Source organism: Columba livia, chromosome 29 (genome assembly GCF_036013475.1).
Source record: "Columba livia isolate bColLiv1 breed racing homer chromosome 29, bColLiv1.pat.W.v2, whole genome shotgun sequence".
Classification (NCBI taxonomy): Eukaryota; Metazoa; Chordata; class Aves; order Columbiformes; family Columbidae; genus Columba; species Columba livia.
In genome coordinates this window covers 3,002,960-3,023,215 of record NC_088630.1, presented here as the reverse complement: position 1 = coordinate 3,023,215, position 20,256 = coordinate 3,002,960, and the positions used below count along the sequence as shown (strand labels likewise).

General features: G+C 52.3%; 1 protein-coding gene across 1 annotated transcript; it reads right to left on the bottom strand.

Moving 5' to 3' along the window:
* Nucleotides 1-1,333: 1,333 nt before the first annotated feature.
* Nucleotides 1,334-5,883, bottom strand: LOC106146118 (SUN domain-containing protein 3). Its single transcript, XM_065043357.1, has 7 exons — nucleotides 5,606-5,883; nucleotides 4,939-5,147; nucleotides 4,467-4,551; nucleotides 3,969-4,084; nucleotides 2,965-3,132; nucleotides 2,357-2,449; nucleotides 1,334-1,671 (listed from the first exon to the last, which is right to left on the bottom strand). Exons 1-7 carry the CDS (start codon nucleotides 5,658-5,660, stop codon nucleotides 1,516-1,518), a joined length of 882 nt encoding a protein of 293 aa, XP_064899429.1. The 5' UTR covers nucleotides 5,661-5,883; the 3' UTR covers nucleotides 1,334-1,515.
* Nucleotides 5,884-20,256: the final 14,373 nt, after the last annotated feature.

Sequence of the window (20,256 nt, the reverse complement as noted above, 5' to 3'; positions counted from 1 at the left end):
CAGGCTCTCACTTCTTGCTTCCCAGAAATCAATCAATCAATCAATCAATACCAAAAGCTCCATATTAAGAGCAAATTAGAAAAAAAAAAAGCCAACTTCAAGGGTCTTTCCTTGTAACTATTTTTGAGAGGCAGGTCTCAAGGAAGAAACGAGCTTTACCTGCTAGTTTTACCACAGCTTCAATGCCTTTAAAGCCACCACTTCTTACCTCTGCTGCTCCAACACAGCCTCACAGCCCAGCAAAATCACAGTGCAGGCAGAAACCTTCACCATACCAAGAGGGAGAGGCCAAGGGCATGGGGCAGAAAGAGCCCTCACCCCCAAGGGTCCCAGCCCCACACTGGCCTCTGTCCCCAAACCACTAAAACTTCTAAATAGGTTCTACCTCTACCTGAATTAACTTCAGTTTTAACAAAAAAACGAACAAACTAAAGTGTACTTCTGGCTGAGGATGGACCAGATTCGGGATCATGACCAGGGGTGCTGCAGGAGCAGGTATCTCCCAGCACGGACAGGCCATGGGGACCTGTTGACCTCAGCAGCCCTGGGCCCCAGCATGGCCCAGTTCAGCAGCCCCGGGCCCGAGGGCTCAGCCCAGGGACAGCCCCACAACCAGGGTCAGAGCGGTTCCTGCTGCTGCCCCGAGGGTCACCAGCCCCAGGCAGCCCTGAGCCAGAGTGCAGTGTCTGAGCTGGGCTGAGCTGGAAGGGGCTGCAAAACAGCTCATTGGCAGGAGGCGATGGAAGAAGGTGCCGTGTGTGTGGCACCGGGGGTGAACCGACACCCTCAGTTTGGTATCTGGACCCGTGCTGGGCTTGCACATGGACTAAGCCCCAGCTCAGAGCACAAATTGCTGTTCCCAGCCCCGGCTGCCAAGCGCTGGTCCTGCTCTCTCCTCCCTGGTGCGGGCCGAGCGCACGACTGCCCTGCCTGCTCCTGCCTTGGGGCCTGGGGAGCTCGGGTCAAAAGGAAAGACAGACTGGTGTGGGTATGGGATCTATTAAGTGTCCTGGGACTGCTTTGCTCATCACTCTGTAACAGTTCCTGGGCTATTCAGTCCATAGGTGCCCAGAGAGGCAAAAAAGTTCATGAACCAACTTTCCAATTAAGGTTTCCTTCTTACAAAAACACACACTTCCATTTTCTCATCGGCAAAAGACTGAAAGATGGAAGCTGAAGCAGCATGTGCCTCTTGTGAAAACAGGTAACAACAGATGGTTCCATTCAGTGGATCCTTAGTTGCTTCCTGCACAGGAAACCTGTCCATTAATTTAATCTCTGGTGTCCAGGCAGGGCCTTGCTGATGTTCCTGTGTCGCAGCAAGTGTGTGCATGTCAGGCTTCCTGCAGGTTTGTGGCTGAGTTTTCCATTTTCCCTAACAAGGACAATCTTGCTGTGTGCTCCTGAAGTCTCCCATAAGCTGGTGGTTGAGAGAAGGCCGGGGAGCTCCAGTGAGCTCAGGGAGGACCAGGCAGCATCACAGGCAAAGCAGACGGGAACTCGACTGGGTGAACGTTAATGGAATTTATTGATAGAAGAAACAGGAACGTCTCCCCCATCTCTGGGCGGATCACCGTGCACCCTGAACCGATACAGGCAGGTGTAGTCCGGGTGGCCCCAGTTGCTCAGCACTTGCAGCCTGATGTAATTCACGACCCCAGGGAGCTCCTTCTGCAAGGACAAGAAGAAATGAGTCGCCTTTTCCTCTCTGGCCCGTGAGCACTGACAGAAGTGCCGCAGCGACGGCCTCGATCAGCAGCTTCCTTCCTGCTGCCCCGCGGGGGCTTTTGAGCTGTCGTGGTCAAGATGTTCCCTCATTGGGCCACGAGAACAGCAAAGGAAGAAGCAGCAACCAGATGCCTCAGCAAATACACTGGAAAGTTCTCGCCTGCTTTGAGGCACACATTTCCACAGTCAGAAGACGCAGTGCTGGTGTCAGTATAACGTCTCGTTCCCTTCTCTAGAAAGCCATGGAAACAGAATGGCCTCCCTGTCACTGCTCACTGCCAGCACCAACAGAACCCTCAGGAAGCCCAGTATTTCTGGTCTCTAACCGGCAGACCAGCAGTCCTGCATCCTACGGGATGTGGCCGCTTGTGTGCACTTGGGGTCCAGACAGTCAAGCTGATTCCAGCTTCAACTGTGGCGCTTCTAAGCACTGAAGTTTAAACCCAGAATGAAAGAGAAGAAGAGCGGCCGTCCAGCCATCCGCCACCAGGAAGTTAAAGCAGAAGAAAGGCAGCGTGGCACTCGCTCAAGGACAGGGCTGCCTGTGCCCTTTGGCAGGGAAGCCTCTCCCCATCCAGCCGTGTTTCTCCTCCTTTCCTGCAGTTCTCCTCCCTCTGTGTCCCCATACCTTCAGCTGGAAGGTCTGCCTGGGATTCAGCGCCGCCAGGAAAGTGAACTGTCCCAGGAACGTTCCCTGCTCCTCGTGTTCTTCCTTGAAGCCCTACAGAAAGATGGGTGGAGAAAACAAGAGCATCTGGTGCACCATGGAAGACTGACCTTCAGTCGGTGAAGTACGGGGTTATTTCAGCTACATAGTCCAAGGACGATGACCACAAGGAAAAGACTTAAGCTGCAGCTGGGCAGCACGCTACACTTGTCTACTCAACGAGTCCAAGCTGGAAGTCCGAAAAGGAGCAGACACTCCCAGTGAGAGGGAGGTAGCCTCAGGATCACAAATGCCACTGGGATTGGAAGACAAGAAGGTTTAGGACCATGCACTGTTCAGCTCCTTTTCCATGTGGCTCCTGGAGTAGCATCTTGCCCGAGCAGCTTTTTGTTCTTGAGTGGTACATTGAATAAAAGAGGAATAAAATGGGAAGGGAGAGACTCCAAGGACCCTGTTTCTTCTGAGAGTCAGGAGGAAGCTTCAGGCCACTGGACTCTTTGACCCGTCTTCATTCCCTGCTTAGAAATGCTGTGCAACCCCCAGCCCCCAACTCCAGAGAAGTCACTTACGTAGACAGCAAAGTCCTTTGGAGCTCCGGAGATACTTTCTCCGTGGAACGCTGTCCCTGAGACATGGTCCATGGTGACTGCTCTGGGAATGACTGGCACAGAGAGCTTGATGAACACGTGACCCTGACTTCCTGGGAAGGGCCAGCAGTTGCCAGGATAATTTTCTGGCTGAAAGGAGAAGAAGAAACTACATTGACATGGAGAAGGTTGCCCTGGCTCTCATTCCTGCCATGAGCATCAGAGGATTAATAATCATTCGGCCAATCAGTTCTGCTCTGAGCCACAGCCAGTGCCTTCAGTCGGACTCTGTGGGTACCGAACAGAGCAGCGGCTGTGAGAATTCACGTATCACAAAACCATTCCGCAGAGAAGCCCTTCGATGGCTGGGAGCTGGGTGTGCTAGTTGTAGAATCTCAGTGGCCTCCCCCAGTCCAGAGCCCTCGCCAAAAACAAGCCAGGGTTGGTGTGGCTCAAAAGCCCCTGCCCAGAGCAGGGGGCAGCTCCGGGCCCACCTGGATGAACCTTTCCTGTCAGGGGAAGCACTCGCTCCCTCTCATCCGCTCCCACCTCCTTCCACTGGCACCAGCCAGCTCTTCAGATTGTGCAGGCAGCTCAGGAGCAGGGCCAGGACAGCTTGAGAGCCCAACGTGGGGCCCTCCAGCAGTGCAGACTCTCAGCACCTGCTGGTGCTCAGTAAGAACACATCCCAGAGCTCTGCAGGCTCCTCTGCCGTTCTCCTCCCGTGCTGTGCTGACAGTTTGCACAGCGAGTGGGCAGACACAGACTGCAGGAGCAGCCTGGCCTGGCAGAAGCTCCCGCGGAGAACCTGGGGCACTTTGGGAGAGGAAACACTCAGCAGGGAGACACAGGAGGAAAGCAGGTCCATGCAAGAAGGAGGCAGGAGAAGAAGCTTTGAGGATCAAAGATACGGGGAAAGGCAACTCTGAGCAGCAGGTGTGGTTCATTATCCCGACCTATGTTTTACTGCTTCTTGGTGCTCCTACCTCCAGAATAAGCTCAGGGGACCTCATGTAATCCATCAATGGCAGGGAATAGAAGAAGAGTTTGGCTTTGGCGTTCCGGAAGGATGGAGAAGTCCTGGAATGAATGACAGCAGCCCCTGGAAATTAAAACATGAGCAGAATCATCAGACAGTGTCAGGAGGGATATTGCACTGTTGACTTGGAAAAGGTTTCTCAGTTATCATCTATGTCCCACAGTTGTTTCCCCTCTTTCTTACTGGCACGGCCTCTCTGGAACACACAGCAAGGTGTCACTAAAATGTCGTATGGGGCCGTGGAAAAAGACAAGAACGTGAACAAGGCTTTCTGAGCTTCCCATGGGGTCTGGCCTGTTACACACTCTGTCAGTGGGTGCACTTTTAGGGCACAAATTGACTTCTCGTCCCTTCTCTCCCACCCCAGGGCAAGTTACAATACCCATCTTGTCAATCTGGACAGGAAAAGCTTTAGAACTGGTTTGTATGTACAATGTCACGGCACCTGCTGATTTCAGGGCGTAATCCGGCATCGGGACCTGGATTTCCACCAGATTCTCCAGGGCTTGACTGATGATCTCCTGAACAGCCTTGGAAGGAACACAAAGGACAGTGCCTGTTAGAATGTAAAGGAACGAGGCAAGCAGCTCCCCTGCAAGGCCAGCCAAGGTGAACGGGGACAAGGCCCATCTCAGATGCAAGGAACACCCAAATTGCTGGAAGGTCTTTCTCTCCAGTCCTCCTTTGCGGAGGACTCGAGATCTAAATGCAGAGGAAGGTACAACTCAGACAGCTGTCATTCCCGTCACGCTCTCTTTTCCCCATAGGGACGTGTGGAGCAACAGGAAAAGGAAGCGTGGCCATGGCAGCACTTGTTCCAGCAGCACCAGCCTGTTGGCTGTGACAGGGAATGGAGTAGGATACGTGTGGATGGAGGATAAAACCCTCGAGCAGATCCTTCTGCCTTGTGCCCTTACCCGTCCGGTAATGCCTGGGAGCTTTGCCTGCTTCAGTCCTTCCTGTAGAGCCTGCTCCGCGACATCTTTTGTGCTCCAGCGCAGATGGTAAAGCTGTTCCTGGAGCTTATGGAGCTGGTCTGGCAGGGGCAGGGTTTTGCTCAGGTCTTGTAACTGTGCTGCAGTGCTCCAGAGGCTTTCTTTGCCAAGTTGGCCCAAGTGGTAAATACCTGTGGGACACACACCAGAGCTTAGAACTTGGTCTAAGGCTGGGCTATGCCCCAGGGTGCCTGCTCCCCTTTCTGTGTCTCTCTCAAGTGCCCTAGTTGTCTCTCATTGTCTTTGACAGTGGCCATCATGGCGTACGGGCTCCGCAATAGATGGACGTTCCCTGCCCTGGACTGTGCTCCTTGTCCTGCAGAAGACTCTCAGCCCCTGGGGCAGGAGAGCTCAGCCACGGCCTCTCCCTGGGCTGAAGAGAACTGGCTCAGCCCTCCTGGGGAAGGCAACTCAGCCCTTCCTCACCCACACCCGTCCCGCTGGAGCAGGGACTGGCACAGCTCTGTGGGGACTTTCTGCTCCTGGCTGAGCTCCGCTGCTCACAGCGGGGGAAGCGGAACAGGGCAGGATGGAGCCCCGAGTACCTCCTAAAGCACCGTCCTCAGGTCGGAGCTCTGCAGAGACTCACCGAAAGAGAACAGACCAAGTAGCAGCACAAGGGTCGTTGCCTTGAGAGCCTTCATCTCCCTGCAGAGCAGATAAAGAAAAGGCTGGTGAAGCTGGCGGTTCCCGTGCAGATCAGCAGCAGACTGGAGAGCAGCAGCATGGACTCAGCCCTTGAGCCTGGCGTTCCTGCCGTGTGCATTGGCTTGGTCCTGCACCAGCTCCAGTCACTGCTGGAGGTGTCACCAGCTGCACCAGTGGGGGATTTGTCACGGCAAAGATTGTTTCCTTAGGGACAAAGGGCTCAAGATTGACTCTGGACTAAGAACAGGAGTTGCAACAGGACTTGTGTCCACACTTCATGTCTGTGGGGCTGGAGAGGGATTCTCTGGAAATAGAAGGACACAACGAACGCCTGTTTCTCCTGCCCAGCACCCGGTGGACACTTGTGCTGCTCCTGTTCTCCACCCTCTCAAGAGAAGGTTCAGCCTGTGCCCCTACAGTCCAACAGCTGCCAGGGGGGTGTGTGTCTCCCCTCTCGCAGCGTTTCTTTAGCAGCCGGGTTATCTCCGGCCCTTCTCTTGGCAGAACGGCAGACAAATGCAGACTGGAAAGAGGGAGGGAGGGCTGAATGTCAATGTGCGCTGGCAAGCAACGGGCAACCAAGGAAGCACCAAAGAAACTCCGGTGTCTGGGCCCTGCTGCCCTGAGCCTGATCTGCCAAGACACAGCACACACCGCTCTGCAGGGGGGAAATTCCTCCTGCCTGTTCCAGGAGGCTCTCAACAGGCTCACAGCGACACTCATCAGGAACAAACAATCCCCTTTTGTTCTCCTAGAGAACTCCTCGCACCCCTCTGAGGATCCTGAGCCCCTTTCCTAAGGCAGAGCCCTGGTGAGGAGCTGACCAGGTTTCCCAAGGAAACCTCCTCTGTCAGGAACACAAGTCAGACCCACGGCCAACAGAGGACACGCTGGTGTCCTTCTGGTCCCCGTGGAGAGGAAAACCAAGCAGGCTCAGGGACAGAACCCACCCTGCAGAGCACAACACAGGACTGAGCTGAGCTCTCACAATTACTGCAGCAGGCTGTGTCTGGGCCACCCCCAGGACTCTCTCTGTCCCATCCAAAATGGACCTGTCCCTCATTCTGCAGAGATCAAAGGCTTCTGGGCCCAGCCCTTGCGTTCATGAAGAGACTGAAAGGCGGCTGCTGCCTTCCAGCAGCTCCAGACCCAGCTCTCAGGCTGCCCTCGTGTTCCTCTCCTGCCCACCCTCCACCCACCCCAGCTGACGAGGTGGAAAACACACCTGGGGAAAGGGCAGGAGGAGTTTTCAAACATACCCGTTCAGACCTTGAACCTTCTCTGGTTGTCCCTTGGTACCTGCTGAGGTGCAGGTAACAAGCATCTCACTCGCTCAGCAGTGAGCCAGAAACTCTGCGATCTCGGTTCCCTCAAGATCGAGAGTGACCGAGGCGCAGGGAGACCCCTGGTCTTATCCCCTGCTGTGCCGACCTCAGCGCTGATGCTGCTTTGTGACACAACGGCAGTGGCTGATGTCACAATGGAAGAGGCTGCACCTCGTTTGGAGGCAAAGTCCCACCTGACAGGAGCGGGTCTCGCAGTCCTCTCTGCAAGGGAAGGAATCCTTCACCACAGAACGACGGGAAAGGTACAGGAACACGTTACTCTCAGATAACAGACTCTGTCACCACTCTTTCTCTTGCTGACCAAAGTTCAGACGGTGTTGGAAAACAACAACAAAAAAGCAAGATGTGCTCCTCAGGGAGCACATTATATCAGCCGTTCAACAGTAAGTCCAACTCCCGTCTGAACCTCAGGATAAGAAATGCCGGCTTAGATTTCCAGGAGAAGGAAGGGTGTGAAATGGCAAGACCAGGAAACGTTAATGAAAGCACGGCCATTCAAGTCCACAGCCCTGATCACAGACCACCTGCCCTGGTACCTAAGGCAGTGATGTTCTCAGCTGATTCGCAGCCACTGATGTCTGGAAAACAGCACAAAGTCTCATGTTTTTTAGTGCCAAACATGTAGTTTAGAACTGAAACAGGGAAGAAAACCATCTACAGTCAGTCTGGTTTCATTCGAGGCCATCAGGACAAGTTGAGTTCACGTTCACCAGGAGTCGCAGCAGGTCCCACCCGTCCCTGCAGACCCCAACAGCGCTCCTGTGCAGGGTGCCGAGGAGCAGTGAGCACAGAACAAGAAACCTCCCTTCCAAAGAAGCCCCCAGCTGGCTCTTGAACCAAGCTGCACAGAGCAGCAGCTGAGAACAACCTCTGCCACAACTGCACCCGGCTCTGCCATCTGCACAAGGAGACCAGCTCCTGAATGATCCCCAGCCCTACAGACACAGATCTTCCCCAGGGCAGGGATGAGGAAACACCAGAGTGCACGGACACCTGGTCATTCAGTTGAAGCTGCTGGGGAGAAGGACAGAGGACTAGAAAGAGACAAATGAGACAAGAGAGAAGACAGAGGAGCCCAGAGAGAAAGAAACACACAGGGAAAAGGATGGAGAGATGGAGAGATCAAGGCAAAAAGGGACAAGGAGCCGTGATGAGACAGGGAGGAAGAAACAGCAGGGCTGAGGAGCAGGACAGAGGGATGGGGAGTGGGGAGGAGGAGAAGCAGGAAGGGAGTAGAGAAAGACAGGGAGGGGGATGGACAGATGGAGAGACAAAAAGAAAGGCAGGGAACAGAACAAAGGGACTGAGAAACAAAGCAAAGTTCAGATCAAAATGAAGAGACTGGAAAGGGCAAACATGCAGCAATGAGCTGGAGGAAGAGGAAAAGAGGGCTGAGGAGCAGGAAAGAGGAAGAGAAGACAAAGAAAAGGCAGAGCCAGCTGGACAGGGGAGATATAGTGAGAAGGGATGGGGCCGGGAACAGGCAAGGAAGACAGAAAGACAAACGGGACAGAAAGACATCAAGAAGGAAAAGGGGCAGTAATCTGGACAGAGATGGAGAAAGAAGCAGCAGGGAAAGGGAAGACAGGCAGAAAGACGGAGAGGGAGCAGGAGAGAGAAAGAACAATAAGGGTTGGGGGTACGATAGAGATTGGGAAAAAATCCTGGGGTGGGCAGCAAGATGGAGAGGGAGTAAAAAAGAAAAGGGGCAGGAATAGGCGCAGGGAGCAGGACAGAGGGATACAGTGAGAAATGATGGGGCACGGAGCAGGACAGATCAACAGACCAGAATGACGACAAAGAGAAACCAGGGATGGTGAGAACACAGAGGGGTGGAAACGGAGAGGGAGACACAAGAAACCCTGCACAGAGATTCAGAAGGGTGGAGGAATAGGTGAGGAAGCAGCAGAGGGACAGAGGGAGAAGAGATGAAGAGGAAGAAGGGCACAGTGGGAAAGAGGAGGGAGCAGGGAGGGACTGGGACACAAAACAGGGGGAAATGTCCCCAAGGGCCCAGGACTCACCACACTGCCTGCTCTCTGCACTGCCAGGCAAGCTGTGCAGTTCAGGCACTTCTGTCGTGAGAAATGCAGTTGTGGTTCGTGCTGAGATGTTTGATGTTTACAGATACAACCAAATGAGTCTCGGGCTCTGAACCTGGAAAAAGGAAAAGGTGGGTAAGTTCTATGTAAAAAGTTCTGAAACTTGTTTATGAGGTTATATTGATAGAGGGAGCTAACGTTTTCAGGGTTAACCAACCCATAATAAGGGCCTGCTAACGAACTAACACTTGAAGCCACATAATGAGTATCTAGTTTAGAGCCACATGTAACCAGTTGTGTTAAGAAAAACCAGAACCTCATCAAATGCCGAGATCAGAAGTTTTACAGCACCAGCTGTAACCTTGAGGAGACAAGACAGCCAAGATTTACAGCAAAAGGGGGCCAGTCTGGTTTCGGTCGACTTGGCAACTTGGGAGACCCATAGAGACCATAGAGACCATAGAGACCCAGAGACACCCACAGAGACCATAGAGACCCATAGAGACCACAGAGACCATAGTGACCCAGAGACACCCACACAGACCATAGTGACCCAGAGACACCCATACAGACCATAGTGACCCAGAGACACCCACAGAGACCATAGAGACCACAGAGACCATAGTGACCCAGAGACACCCACAGAGACCATAGTGACCCATAGAGACCCTGCGCAGGCGCAACAGGGGAGGGTCAAGGAGACTATGGAAATGGTTCTCTGAGACTCATTTTAATAAGCAGCGGGAAAGGTTATGAATATGTACAGGCGTTCCTGGGGTCATTGTGAATATGTAACACCTTACTGTATTTAAGCACACCTCTTATTGTTTCAAGGTGTGCGTGTTGGGCAGAGCGAAGCCCCCGCGCACCCAGCGCTGTTTTGCTTATGCTCTAATGAACACGTGTTTAAGGAATACAATTAAGTTATTGGAATAAACGTTGTTCATCCATAGAAAAAGCCTATGTTATTTATTTCATTGCTTTACAACAAGTGATCGAATCTGCTATAGAAAAGTTCAACCACCTCCTGTATAGCAAAGGATAAAAGAAAGTATGGATTTTTGTTGCATCTAATCCATAATGCAAGTACCAATTAAAAATCCATTAGCAGTGGGTTCCTTCAAATATTCCCTGTGCAGGCAGTTCCTGGCACGATTATATCAGCGTTCTTACTATTTTACAGGAGAAACACAGGGCACGGCTGATTTTGCCCACGTGCAGCGCAATGATCACACGAGTGCGGTGAACTGGGTGAAAGGCCCTAGAGAAGGACAATCAGGCTCCGTGTGCAGAGCCAAAACAGAAACCCTTTTCAAACTGCTTAATTTTAAAAACCTACAACGGCTATAAAGTAGAAAAAAGAGCAGTGAATGTGCATAATGACACAATTAGAGGGTTTTTCAGTTCCATGATGTGCTCTTTTACTAAAACGTGTCTGCTGGAGTGGATATCCTGGACACAAACAGGCGGGTTCCTGGTGTTGTGTCCATGGTGATTCATCCACTGTGGCCGTGGGTGTCAGGCCTTGATACCACAGACACAAAACCTTGGGAGCGAGGTGATCACTGTAAAACACTTAAAGATAATGAGCCAGCAGACTTGATTTAATCTTCATTTAAAAATACACATGGCTGCTGTCTTTTTTCCAGTTTAGCTAGGACGGGCTCCAATATCTCTATTAATTCTAATTACAACATGTGACAAAAATGAAGGGGGGAAAGCTTTGTTTTTACAACGGTAAATACAGCCTAAATCGTCCACCCTGGACTGACCGAGGGACAATTTTGATCTCATGTTCTCTGTGTATTCTACACCAATAGCTGTTCTTCAACAAACCTTTGACTGGTTTCCATTTCTTTCCCTGATTATCCTTTTTCAAAACAAATGGATCTGAAGGGGATAAAGACAATGCATATGTAACATTATGTATTGTGTAATATGCCTTATGTAATAGGCAATATAAGATTTAAAATATATACCTTACTATATACTACATGTAGCACATTACTATACTACACATCTCAAAGTACACCCACCTAGACCTGTGCAGCATATTAATATTATTTACAGTGGCCGCCATTAATTACAATATTCAATCGATTCTCCCTGTTTGACTCTCTGTTGAACAGCAAACAATCCTTTTCCAACGTCAGAAAATACAGCCCGGGGGGGATTTCTCCCGAATCCTCCTGTCGATTGTCCACTACCTACTTCACAATCACATTAACAGACAATTGGTGAACCGTAAGTACTGGACTAAATGCGCAGACGCGAATGCGCAGACCCAACGCGCTGGTGTCGCCCACGTCTCGCGCAGGCAGCGTGCCAACCCAACCAGACAATGAAAGTGCCTTATCTCATTGATGGGGTTTTACCCGCGTCCCGAGCTGGTCCCAGGATCTGTGGTCCCTTCCGGGAATTCCCCGGTGCCGGCACAAGGTCCCAGAGATCCTGGGGACCACGGCAGGTCAGGCAGATCATCCCATCCTCGTCGCCAGAAAACGATACCGAGAAGTCGGCAAAGAGACTCTTTAACACTGGCCGTACTTCACTGGCAGTAATCCCTCCTGGATTAACACCCTCTCTGGATGGCACGGGTGCCAACTGGTGGCAATCAGGGCAGGACATAAGAACACTCCTGGCCTGATCCACTGTCATTTGAAATTGTCGTTTTAACGCCTTTGCACTCTGGTGAAAGAATTCATGTGATCATTTAGCTTGCTGCAAGGCTTCAGGCACAGTGAGCGGCACAGCTTGTGCATCGGCCCTGCTATTGCCTTCCGCAAGAGGTCCTGGAAGGGCCGTGCGAGAGCGGGTGTGCATTGCATAAAAACCATGATGTCTATGATTTATTAGAAACCATAGCATTCCCAATTCAGCCATCAAAAGAGGATTATCCTCTTCCTTAAGAAAAGAAGCTTGCAGGCGGTTAAGTATGCCAGCTGCATAATATGAGCCAGTTAAAACATTCAAAGGTCTGTTACAGAACACCTCAAAGCGATCCCAACAGCTGTCAGCTCAAGAACTTGTTTGACCCTTGGTCTCTTTTTCTACCTTGTGTTTGCAGCACTGGGTATCTGAGTTCAGCCACGTAAATACAACTTCACGTGAGCGACCAGAGGCATCAGTAAATACAGTCTTGTCACTTACTGGTCGTTGCTGACAGCAGCGTTTGCCGTACAACGGTAAATTACCAATTTCAGCACACAGTTTATGCTGAGGGTAATAAACTGATATGTTCCCTGCGTATGCTGCCAATGCAATCTGGAAATTCACATTTTCAGTTAATTACCATTGTGAATTCTCCTTCCTTGTAGGAAGAAATATACCTTCAGGTCTACCCCATATATAGCATATAAACATTCTCTGCCTTTAGTTCTTGTTTTGCATTCATTTCTTTTATTATCCAAACTGTTTTCATTGGTGTGTGAGCTAGAAAAACCCATATGGCCACAATCACCTTTCTCCTGACCTGAGCTCTCCTGACCTGCGGTTCCACCACCGGTGTCTTCTCTCTTGATCCCTCTTGACTGGCAGGTGCGCTCCAACCCTCTTTATCCATCACTCTTCCCCACAGGTTCACCTCCTTCCTTGCTTTTCCTTTGCACGCTGCTCCCCTGAAGAGAAACACACGGAGGACTGAGCTACAGCAGCCCAAGGGCACTACAGTCAGACAGGGGCTGAGTCCGGGGCTGACACCTCCCCACACCCCACAGCGCGCCCACCTTGCCTTGGCACCAGCCCCTCGCACAGCCCTTCCCTCAGCTCTGCCCTCCCTGCAGCACAGCTTCCGCACGTGCCCTGCTCAGGCTGGAGCCCAATGTCACGGGTTAGAGATGTCACAGCTCAGTACAAATGCCCACGGTCCTCACCTGCTCTTTGGTATTTGCTGGACCCCAATGTCACGGGTTAGAGATGTCACAGCTCAGTACAAATGCCCACGGTCCTCACCTGCTCTTTGGTATTTGCTGGACCCCAATGTCACGGGTTAGAGATGTCACAGCTCAGTACAAATGCCCACGGTCCTCACCTGCTCTTTGGTATTTGCTGGACCCCAATGTCACGGGTTAGAGATGTCACAGCTCAGTACAAATGCCCACGGTCCTCACCTGCTCTTTGGTACTTGCTGTACCCCAGTTCCACGGGTTAGAGATGTCACAGCTCAGTACAAATGCCCACAGTCCTCACCTGCTCTTTGGTACTTGCTGGACCCCAATGTCACGGGTTAGAGATGTCACAGCTCAGTACAAATGCCCACGGTCCTCACCTGCTCTTTGGTACTTGCTGGACCCCAATGTCACGGGTTAGAGATGTCACAGCTCAGTACAAATGCCCACGGTCCTCACCTGCTCTTTGGTACTTGCTGCACCCCAATGTCAGGGGTTAGAGATGTCTCAGCTCAGTACAAATGCCCACGGTCCTCACCTGCTCTTTGGTACTTGCGGAGGTCACGTCGCTGTACCCCAGGGCACTGGCCTGCACGGCCCTGCCCGGCAGCGGGAGCCTCTGGAGCTGCCGGCCGGTTCTCCAGCTTTAGGGTCACCCGCAGCAGCCCGCTCTCCTCAGCTCTGCACACCCAGCCAGTTGCGCCGCCCAGGCAAAGTCAGCTTCACCCTCTGCCCTACACCTCACCTGCAAACAGCCAACTCTTCAACTGACAACCGCCCAAAACACACCCACAAACCCTCCAAATCTCAGGCTTTCGCTTTCAGCTGCTGCCTCTAGTGCATCTCACAGACAAGCTCCAAAATCCCCTTTCCTGCAATAACACTCCAGCACTCATCGCCTGCGGGAACAACCACCACAATACCATGCAAACACCAACCAGTTCTGGCACGGAAATATCGCTTTCTCCTCAAGATTCCACCTACACCAACTGCTGACAAACACACGCTGTCCTCACCAAAGCCAAACGCTGCAACAACCAGCGATAACTCAAATCCGCGTGTGCGGCGCAAAATCGCAGGTGTGAGCTGACGCAGAGCTGGGCTTGACAGCTGCAGAGTGTGCACCCTGTGGCTCAACGTGGCCAGTCACTGCCATTCCGCCTTCTCCCTGGGAGAAGCGCATGAGCACAGGCTGCTTCAAGGCACCATGCGAACGGTTTGGATCTCCGGGTCTCTGAGGGCGAGAGTAACAAATGTGATCTGTGTGTGGCGCAGGAACTTCCCGTCCACTTGCTCCTCCATTCAGTCAGGTGCTGCAAGAGAGGGACAGAGAAAGAAACAGTTAGGACCGGATTAACAACCTCGTCATCCCTGTCCCCAAACCTGCAGGCGTCCTAGGAGGCCTGATCTAAGTTTGGCTCTTCTCCCTCTCTTTGCTGGAATACTTCACTGCACAAATTTCTGTCATGAACACTCTCTGAACCAACCTGATGTGTTCATAGTTCCCAGCCCAGCGTCCATTCCTCAAGGTACCTCAGCATTTCCCTTTGAAACCACACCTGAGTGCCATCCCGTCCTGAGCTACCTCAGCATTGCCCACTGCAGCCTTCCCGATGCCATCTCCTCCCTGAGCTCCCTCAGCCTTTCCCGCCAAAGCCTCCCCGACGTCACCCCTCCCTGAGCTCCCTCAGCCTTTCCCGCCCAAGCTCCTTCCGCGCCGTCCCGCCCTCAGGCTCCTCCGCCGCTCCCGCCGCTCCCCCCGTTCCCGGCCCCTCCCCGCGGCAGCGCCGCCCCCGCCCCTCGCGCCCCCTGGCGCCCCCACGGCGGCCCCGGCCCCGCCTGCGCCGCTCCCGACCCGGCGCTGCCCCCTCCCGCTCGCTTTCCTCCCTCTGCCCTGCGGCACCACGGGCTCCCCCCTCCGCCCCACGGCCCCGCCCGAGCCCGCGCAGCGCTCAGCCCGGGGCTCCCTTCCCTCACAGCCGCCCGCGTGTTTCCCCCTCGCCCCTTGCCCGGCCCGGGGCCGCGCTCTTGCGGCTGGCTGCCCCTCGCCTTCCTCCCGCCGAACCCAGCCCGTCCGTCCCCCTCCAGCCTCCCCCCTCAGCCGGGACCGGGGCGGCCCCGTCCAGTCTCCCCGCTGTCCGCCCGCCCCTCGCTCACCGCCGGCCCCGCCGCTCCTCGCGCTCTGCTCCCGCCGCCGCACCGCCGGCACGCGCTCCTCGGCCCGCGCGCTTCTGCAGCGTGGCCCCGCCCATCCCGCGCAGGAGCCAATTCCGTCCGCGCCCGCCACCGGGCCCCGCCCCCCCTCCCGGCCCGGAGCCGCCGGCGGCCGCAGAGCGGCGCTGTCCGCCCGCAGCGCGGCCCCGGCCCCGGCGGGTCAGCGGCAGCGGGGCCGGGAGTGCTCGGGCTGCGCCCGCCCGGGACGGCCCGGGACCGAGGGCTCCGCCGCTGCAGCCCGTTTCGTGCCGTTTGCACCCCGGCTTACACGGCTGCAGCCTTCCTGCTGCTGCAGCTCACACATCTTTCTTCCTTCTAACCGCACAGCATATCACACTCACAAACGTTCTGTGCTCGTTGGCATAAGAACATCTGCAGAAGAATCTACAAACATTACAAAGATACACCACGGAGCACAGCTTCCTGAGCTTTCAGGTTAAAGTTCTGCAGATACCCATGTTTCAATCAAACAGACACCACCAGCAGAGCTGCTGCCTCTGCCGTCTTTGTTCAGAAAGCAGTGACAACACCAGAAAACACATTGGCTCTATTCTGCAGTGCAGCATGTCTTACAGAATCTACATCTAACCAAAGTCCGCTTAAAGCCTTAGAAATTCTGTTAGTTGCTTACCTAGCCAACATCCTAATTTTTCCAAAGTATTTAAAGCTTTCGCTGTGCCAACACCAGGTACAAGAGACCCTAAAACCCTTAACCCTGATCCCCAAAAATCTACATTATCATCACATAATGTCTCATATACGTGCAATAAGTGTTTTTCTCGTCTTGCTCTTCTGTGATCTACTATCATGGATACACTGGGCGTTAAGAGAATTAATCGTCCCAAAATACACAGTCCTCCAACAGCATTAGAAGGAATTCCTGGCCAGGCTCTGTCTCCACAGATCAAGAACACACCATGCAGGAGGTTTTGGGGTTGCTCTCCCACATTATCAATGACACCCCTTGGACTCTTCTGCGAGGCGTTACACCATCGAGTTTCATTTCTATAGTCACCAAGGGCAGCATTAACATTTTGCAGTTTATCCATCCATGTTCTCTTATATTGTTCTGACACTGTTCACAAACCAGGTTGATACAAGCGTCCATGGGCACAGATGCCAGCAGTTCCAGTTCCTGTGGTTCGATATCTGCTTCCAGGAGGCAATTAATCCAAAGTGTCGTGTTGGTATTATTACAGTTCGTTGCAATGCCTTTGCACCAACCGCTATTGTGAAACAGTCGTGTGATGCTGCTGTAGTCATCAAGGGGGATGCCAACCCAGCACGTGTGGAACGGGTTTTTGGAGACGCCATAGCCAGGCATATGGAGTCCTGGTCAGTCATGTTGGCTGAAGGAATCCACATGTTAGTCTTGTCTGTGCAGGCGTCCAAACCACAGCAGCTGCAGCAATCATTGTCAGGAAGATCACACAGGTTTCACGTCTCGTGCCAGCAACCATTGCGACCCTTGATCTGTAAAGACACAAGCAGAGCCTCTCCCCCAGCTTATCAATGGATGTGGCCTTTTCCATTGACCATTGACTAGTGATCTGACCATAACTAATGCAGGTTCTTTCTGATTTAGCATGCTTTTGGGTCACACTTGCAAAGTGTTTCATCACAGGGCAAATTTGGGCTGCACCACTTAGATATAAGTGATTCATCACATACAACGCTTTTGACAACTGGTTCTGTGGTGTTCTCCATACTTCTCTCCCCTTTTTGTTTAAAAATGAAGAAAAAACAAAAACAAAGAAACAGTTCAGAATCAGATCCGTGCGTTGGACCTTGACTACATACTCGGAATCACAAACCAAATTTAGAGGTCCCTCCTTAAAAAGCTCTAATAATGTAAAGCTTGGCCAAGTTCTGCTCATTAGGTTGAACCTTCAATAATTTGTACAGAATGAAGCCAATCATTATCTTCACGCCAAACCACTACAGCTTTATGAGACTGCCCAGAACCACCAACAAAACTGTGCGAGTGTGTAGGATCAGACCAGATACACGTATGGCCTGTGACCTGACGGTAAAGACTTGCAGGTTCTGCAGCAATTTACATTCATGTAAATGGTAAGCACATTTATGTGCCGGTAAGGAAGTCAGCTTAGTGCAATTTACAAGGATGGAGATTGCAAATAAAATTCAAAATTAAATTCCATGAATGCTACATATATGACAAAAGGATCATGGCCTATTGACACTTAAATTCATTCCCTTCATTTCTTGATCAGAGTAACAATCGGTACATCAGTGTTAGCAATCTCAACATACTGCCCCACAATAGGTTGTTTCGATGTTGTAGCTATAAACAGACAGATCTGCAAGTCCAATCGAATGCAGTCAGCCTGTAAGGTTGTCATGAATTTATTCCTCAAAGTCTCTAACACCTTTTTTATTGTCATATTTATTGGATATTGTTTTCCCTTACCAGGTCGAAGTCCTGTTTCAGTTCTGTCAGTGTAGTGTTTGCTTTATCAAAACATTGGCTGTTTATACCAGTGGAAATATAGCATTCGAAATTTCCTTGGAGATTTCTCGCTTGCACAAGCAGATCTGCACCATCCCAGCAGATTCTTGCAGGCCATGCAACTAAACAGAATTCTCAGAAAACGTTATTGGAGCAGGGGTTACCGGGGCATCTACACTGGCACCAGGTGTTTGTGTCCCTGGAGCTGAAGATATTTGTGTCCTGAATCCATCCACAGTTGTGGAATACTCTTTCATTAACTGACATCTCATGGGCCTGCAGGCATGAAGCCAAGATCATGTTGTGTCTTGCACAGCGCCCCATGCCCTCTGAACCTTCCCTGCCCAGGACTCCTCACACGTTGCCCAGAGCGAGTCACACTGAGGTGTTGGCTGGTTCACGGGCTGAGATGTTGGTTCAGATGGTCACCTACAGCACAGGTGGATCCTGCCCCATCATCGCCTGCTCTGCTCCAGTCTGAAACAGAGCCCAACATCACAATGGGATCATGAGAGAACTGAGGTTGAAGGGACCTCAGGAGTCTGCAGTCCAACCTGTCACCAACTGGGTCACACCAAGGTGTTCAAGCCTTGATTCAATCAGAGCTTTAGCAGGACTAGAGGAGTGATCATCCCTTTGTACTGGGCACTGGTGAGGCTGCACCTTGAATCCTGGGGTCAGTTTTAGGCCCCCCATGGCAAGGAAGACATTGAGGTGCTGGAGAGAGTTCAGAGGAGGGTGACAAGGCTGGTGAAGGGTCTGGAGCACCAGTCTGACGAGGAGCAGTTGAGGGAGCTGGGGCTGTTCAGCCTTGAGAACAGGAGGCTGAGGGGAGACCTTATTACTCTCTACAGCTGCCTGAAAGGAGGTTTTATCATGGAGGGTGTTGGTCTCTTGTCCCAAGTAGCAAGTGATAGGACAAGAGGAAATGGCCTCAAGTTGCACACGGGGAGGTTTAGATTGGATATGAGGAAAAAATTCTTCACAGAAGTGATGTTCCTCAGGACTCAGTCCTAGGGCCAGGTCTGTCCAATATTTTTATCAATAATCTGGATGCAGGAATTTACTGCACCAGTAGCAGATTTTCTGATAATACCATCCTCGGAGGTGCTGATGACTATCCTGAGGGATAAGGAGCCTTGCAGAACGATCTAGATAGATTGGAGCATTAGGCAATGATCAACGGCATAAAATCTAACAAGTCCACCTGCCGGATTTTGCACCTGGGATAAAGTAATGCCAAGCACAAGTCTAAATGGGGAGAGGATTGGCTGGAGAGCAGCCCTGCAGAAAGGAGCCTTGGGGCGCTGGTTGACAGGAGGCTCAACAAGAGTCAGCAGTGTGTGCCCTGGCAGCCAAGAGTGCAAATCCCATCCTGGGGTCCATCAGACAGAGCAGAACCAACCGCTCAAAGGAGGTGATTATCCTGCTGTACTCAGAGTTGCTGTGGCCTCACCTTGAGTGCTGTGTGCAGTTCTGGGCCCCACGATTTGACAAGGATGTTGAAGTATTCCAATGTGTCCAGAGAGCAACAAAGCTGGTGACCGACCGGAAGGCATGTCCTCTGAGGAATGGCTGAGCAATCTGGATTTCTCTACTTTGGAGAGAAGGAAGCTGATGAGCAAGCTCATTGCCCTCTAAAAGCTCATGAGCAGGGAAGTGTATAGGGAAGTGCTGGTCTCTTGTCCCTGGTATCCAGTGACAGGACATGTGTGAATGGTGCAAACCTGGGTCAGAGGAAGTTCAGACTTGACCCTCTACTGAGAGTGTGGTCAAATACTGGAACAGACTTCTGAACGATAGGATGAGGGGCAACGGGCACAGCATAGGAGGTCCCATCTGAATATTAGGAAAAACTTCTTTACTGTGAGGGTGCCTGAGCACTGGAACAGGCTGTCCAGAGAGGCTGTGGAGTGTCCTCCTCTGGAGACATTCAAAACCCGCCTGGACACCTTCCTGTGCCATCTGCTCTGGGCGAACTTGCTTTAGCAGGTGGGTTGGGCTAGATGATCTCCAGAGGTCCCTTTCAAGCCCAACCATTCTGTGATTCTGTGACAGCTGGTTGATGCCACAAGCATCAGCATTCAAGAGGCATTTGGCCAATGCACTTACTATACTGTTTTAACTTTAGATCAGCCTTGAACTGGTCATGCAGTGGGACTAGATGGTCATGATAGGACCCTTACAGCTGAACTATACCTCACTTCCCTTCTTCCCTTTCTCCTCCTTTCCCTAGCAGGGGCAAGCTGCAAAGCCCCCCCACCACAGCCCCACCCAGCACCCTTTGCAGGAAGCCTTTGGGGTGCTGGCCCCAAGGCAGTCCCGGTGCCCAGGAGTTCCAGGGGCTGTCCCTGCCCTTGGTGGCCACGTGCTGGGCACAGCTGCTGGCTGTCCCTGATGCCTTCTCTGCCGTTTGGCTCTCCAGGACAAAGCTCCTGCTCTTCTCTCCAGTAATGGCAGAAACCAGCCCTGCAACCAAGAGAAGAGCCCTGGTAGCTGTCCCCTCTCTGCACCAGAGCTGATGTCCATGAGGCCCCACAGCGAGGAGGACCAGGCTCACAAAGCCTTTTCTGAGGGGATAACAGGATGGTTTCAACCACTGCAGCGTGGAGAAAATCCCAAGTGTGACCAGA

Bases quoted from the DNA above. Each gene is read 5' to 3' on its own strand.
- LOC106146118 (XM_065043357.1), bottom strand. From the start codon at position 5,660: ATGAAGGCTCTCAAGGCAACGACCCTTGTGCTGCTACTTGGTCTGTTC. The intron at 5,148-5,605 runs GTGAGTCTCTGC...TGTGTCCCACAG, and splicing joins ACTTGGTCTGTTCTCTTTCG to GTATTTACCACTTGGGCCAA. The intron at 4,085-4,466 runs GTGCCGTGACAT...TTTAATTTCCAG, and splicing joins TTACGCCCTGAAATCAGCAG to GGGCTGCTGTCATTCATTCC.